General features: G+C 39.6%; 1 protein-coding gene across 1 annotated transcript in view; it reads left to right on the top strand.

Annotated features, from left to right (window-relative positions):
• Positions 1-321: 321 nt before the first annotated feature.
• Positions 322-5,096, top strand: part of CHM (choroideremia (Rab escort protein 1)) — a 170,357-nt gene continuing 165,582 nt past the window's right edge. The window contains exon 1 of the mRNA XM_008577928.1: positions 322-393. Within this exon, the coding sequence (XP_008576150.1) occupies positions 345-393 (49 nt within the window). The 5' untranslated portion in view covers positions 322-344. The remainder of the gene's footprint in view (positions 394-5,096) is intronic.

Genomic DNA, 5,096 nt, shown 5'->3' with positions numbered 1-5,096 from the left:
CACTCCGCCCTCCGTCTCCTAACAATTCTTGTTTCATCATCGAACCCAAGTCTTCCCGTATTCATCCTGGCCAGCGAAGTAAAAAAAAAATCTACATTTCTTCCTTGCCTTACACCTTCATGCTAATTGAGCTACTGTACTCAGCCTGGAAAATGAATTGAGCTTTTAACGTTTGCGTAAACATTTCAAATACGAATATATTGCTGTAGTCGCCTACCAGGACCCTCCACCTAAGAACTACATTACCCAGAACGCACTGTTTCCCCTTCCGCCTTCTACTGAGGGAATACCTAACTTGATCTCATTTTCACAAGCAATAGTCACATGACACGTTTCCTGTCAAGATGGCGGATAATCTCCCTTCGGAGTTCGATGTGATCGTAATAGGGACGGGTATGTGTGCCCCTGGTACTCCCTGGACAAAGTGTAGGAAGTCTGTCTTGTCCCGACCTTTTTTGTCAATGGCGAGGGTTGGTGAGAAATGCCGGGCGTCGAGCATGGGAGGGAGGACAGAAAGGAAGTGAGGTAGTCTGGAGTCAGCGCGGGACTTGGCAGCTCCAGGGAGGGGCTTGGACCCGCAGTGCTTAGCGCCATTTGAGTAGGGGTCGATCTGGTCGATGCTGATTGCCGAGGTTGGTTGCTGCGGTGATTCCTGTTAATTTCCTTGGGAGGTGGGTTTGCACTATCATGAGAATGGAGTGTCGGGATTTTATCAATGGAGGCGCCTTTGGCATGACATTATGATACCCTCCTTGTAGATTTCAAGGTGATAGTCCCCATCATTTTGTCTCGCCGTTTTATAGGACTTTTTTATTTATATGATCCTAGGTGTACAGTGCAGTTCAGATACAGCTTAATCCTCGGTTTTACAGGAAGGACGCTCAGATATAGCCCGTATGCGTATTAGCTTACTAGGGAAAGGAAACGTATTCTTTTCTATTGTGTTGAGAAGCCTAGGGAATTGTATTTTGTTGAGGTAGCCATTATTCCTGCTTCGTGGTGCTGAAAGCAAGCATCTTGCTTTCTACCACTCACCTATCCACGCACAACTAAATGTACTAAGAACAAGCGCCCGAGTTCCAGTTCAGGTGTGTTACTTTATCTTCCACTTGTTTTTCCCTCGTTTGTTCTCCATGTTTTGGGTGGAGCCAGAAACCCCCTTTCAATTTGTAGTCGACAAATTCAACGTACGACACGTGGCAGAAGACATTTGGCAGCAATTGGCATTTTGTTTTTATTAACAGCGTAAGGGATGAATTTTAGATGGGACATAGGTTGTAGGGTGGGAGTTTCTCCTGCCTATAGAATGTGGTGGGCTGGAGAAGTTCTGGTGGGTGGAACCCTGTCCATTGTGTTAATTCATTCAGTTCGTTGTCTTCTCAAACAGTAGGAGCAGCCATGTTTCCAGGGTGGGAATAAAAATAATAGCTTCTTGTTTTCCAATGCTTATTATTTCCTAATCAGTATGCTAAGCATTTTACAAATCCTTTCGACGACCTTGTTAGAGTAGGCATTCTCTACATTTTACAGAAGAGGAAAAGTGGGCTTAGAAAGGTTGTAATTTGCTCAAGATCACACAGCTGGTAAATTTCCAAAGATCCGTTCCATCCTAGGAGAATCAGTTGTTCTGACCTTCAGAGTTGACCCATATTAGTAGAAACAATTGGGAAATCTTGGTTCTAGACTTTGTTTGGCTATTAACTAGCTGTGTGAATTGGGAGGGCTAGGCACTCTGAGCCTCAGTTTCCTTACTTTTGAATATAGGGAGGGTAAACTAGATAGCCTTTAAGGTGTTGTCTAATCCAAAATTCTCTTACTCTAGTTGTACCTTGGTAATTGTTCTCAGAACAGCAAGGACATGTTTATGCCCAGCCTGAAAATAACTGCATGGCTGCAGATGACCTGGCTGTAGCTGCTATGAACAGATGCTGGATGAGAGCTGGAAAGAGCATATAGACTATTCATTTTTTCTTTCCAGTCTATCCTAAAACTTAGAACAACCACCATTTTAGAAAAGTTATTATATCATACTTGAGTTCTATATTCTTGCCTTTCTTTTTTGTTACCTTGGAACTTGGGGAGTTTTAAAAAATTTTATTGATTTTTTTTTTCTTGATTCAAATTTTAATTGACAAGTGTTAATTCTTATTATTAAGTTCTGGTAATTCTTTTAATAAATATTTTGCCTTCTGGTACAGTTCGAAATATGGAATATATCCATCCTGTTGGAGTCTGTAATGGTAGAGATAGGAAGATACTATGAGTGATCCAGAAAATTGCATCAGGAAGCAGCTCTTGTATTTGTAAAAAGATTCATTTTAGACTTATTCCAATGAGTGTAATTTTATTTCTTAATGTGTGGGAAGAACTTATTTAATCTTAAAAGTTATGTTTTTCATACCGTTTAATGGCGACACATTCTGGATTTTATCAAGCACATTGCTTAAATGTATGATGTGAAACTTTGTGTCAAAAGTGGAAAAATTTAATAAAAGTGTCATTTCCCAAATAAATGATAAACAATTCCATTAATTACGTAATTGGACTTTTTTTTAATGTGAACTAGTTCGCTGAAAGTCGCCTTTAAAATGGGTCTGCTTTATTAAATGTAGTACCTTGAGTAAGTCATAGGAAAAGCTGTTTTTCATAGATTCAGTTTTATTAACAAAAGCAGAATTAATCATGCATATATCAGAAACATGAAGAAATAGACCATGAGAGGTAATTTTTCTTTTACGAGATTTAGTTCTAGTTAAAATGTCATCAACAGACAGTTGCTTCATCAAGTAGAATCATCTGAGGATAAGATTTTAAAGTCACTTTGGCCTTGATTAATTTGTATTCTCATTTTCTGTAAGAGAAGGTGAAAGCTTTTTCTTAAGATCATTTTCAAAAGATTATGGGAAAAATAAAGTTTTGTATGTATTTTCTTAGTTAAGCCCATTTCCTTCTGATTAGAAAATACAGGAAATATCTCTTGAACACCCAAAGACAGAGGAATAAGATTGAGAACTTGAACTGTAGAAAAAATAGAAGAAAATGGAATAAAGGAGGGCCAACTGGAGTCTCAAGGAAGAGGACAAAAATGGATATGTGATAAGTGTCAAGAAAGTGGTCTTCAGCTTCGGTAGATAATTGTCATTGTCAGGATATTTTGCCCTTTAGAAAGTCATCTGAATGATAATTTTGTGGGTTGTGGAGAAAAGTATCACTGTCTTCAGGTTAAAAATAGACCCAGTAATGTAACATCTCACTGGAGGTGACTTATCTGGCAGCCTGTATAGTCTGCAGCACAGCCAATAATTTAACAGAAGGACAGGCAAGATGGAAGTTATAAGAGTTATGTGATAATATCAACATGCTTCCTACACAGGGGAATCCTTCAGGTCTTCACTTAGAACACATTCATTCTTATTTTGGAAATAATTCTAACATGCTCAGAGCATATTAGAACCATCCTGTTAGAAGTATAGGGAGTGTTATCAACTTCTGCAAAGACTGTTGGGGGGGGGGTGTTATTAGACATACAAGTGACAGTTCATATCTGTATAGGAAAGGGAAGAGACAAACACCTATAATGTAAACCTGAATCAAACAGCACAGTGGCCTGGCACCAGCTAGTGTAGTGGTACACACTCATTTTTCAGGGTATTCAATCCATATTTATTGAGAACCTAGACCCTGCCCTTGTGAAATTTACTATATTGCCTATTCTCAGGAACTTTTTGGGCTTCCTGACAGTCACATCCCCAAAGCTATCCTTAAGACAATGTGGGCTTTTCATTGCATCTTTCTTGCTTTCTGAAACAATATAGAGTTAAAGCAGCCCACACACATTATCTTTTGGGATTCTTCCCCTAAGATGGGCTGTTGAGTAGGCTAACTTAATTTTTTTCCTGCAGCGGGTAAACATAGATATTTTTTGATTTAAGTTTTATTGTGGGGGAAGAGAAGGGATAACAAGAATAACAAACATGGGGGAAATTACAAGGGCACTGCTGCAGATCCTTACTACCATGCTAAATAGTGCTCAGTATACTACAATTATAGATGTAAGTAGCATGGTGTTTGGTAATCACATGATCTTTGTACTGTATGACTTTGGGTAAATTGCAAAACCTCTTGGGACATCAGTTTGCTCATCTGTAAAGTAAGGGATTTGAATTAGGTGAAGGTAGGGATCTTCCACCTCTAAAATTGCCACTGTGTGTGTGCCTAATTATGATCCTGTGCCCTTGAGAAAAGGCTCAATTCTGCATAGTCCTTTGAAGAAGTCAAGTTAGTGTTTAAAAAGACATTTTAATGAAAACGATGAGCTGCTTTTCTCAGGAAACTTCACGTAGGTAGCACAGTCTCATTCCTTGATGTTAGTGAATTGAAAAGGTAGTTAACCTTGTCTGGCAGCTCAATGACTGTAATGCTTATGGTAGTGGTGGAGTAGCTTCACTTCTTTAAACCTTGGGATATGGTAATGTTGCAGGAAGTATCATGAAAACTGATATTTTCCAAATAACTGTGCCAGAGTCAACACAAGTGATTTCTTTTTTTTTTTTTTTTTTGTCTTTTTCCATGTCCGGCAACGGATCGCAACCCTCAGTGTTGCCCCCGTACCGGACCAGGGACCGGCAACAGGATTGCAACCCTCGGTATTGCTCCCGCACCTTGCTCAGCCAGTGAGCGGGAACCGGTCTGTATGTGGGATCCGAACCCTCGGAGCTCAGAGTAGTTCTTGCATACGTGTATACGAGCACTTGATTTATGGTAAAGGGACTCTTTTCCTTTTTTTTTTTTACAAATCCACTTTTATATTTATTTACTTTTCGTTAGTTCAAATCCTTGAGGGGTAAGGGGTACAGCATCACACAGATTGGTGTCCAGTGGCCTTAGCAAGAAGGTTGCTTTGGAATTTGGCATAAATCATGCCACTATTTCCATGGGTACAAGTTTCCTTTCCCCAGATTCCTCTGGTTTTGTTCAGTTTGCTGCTAGGAGTCACTGTGTTCTTTACTTTCTACATGTAGGCACATCTTTTACCCACTCAGAATTCAGTTTTGTCTTGGGCACAAACACCCAGTGTTTAGCTGCATGTTCCCTTT

The sequence above is a fragment of the Galeopterus variegatus genome, unplaced genomic scaffold (assembly GCF_000696425.1).
Source record: "Galeopterus variegatus unplaced genomic scaffold, G_variegatus-3.0.2 Scaffold1605, whole genome shotgun sequence".
Classification (NCBI taxonomy): Eukaryota; Metazoa; Chordata; class Mammalia; order Dermoptera; family Cynocephalidae; genus Galeopterus; species Galeopterus variegatus.
This window is presented reverse-complemented; position numbering and strand designations above follow the sequence as displayed.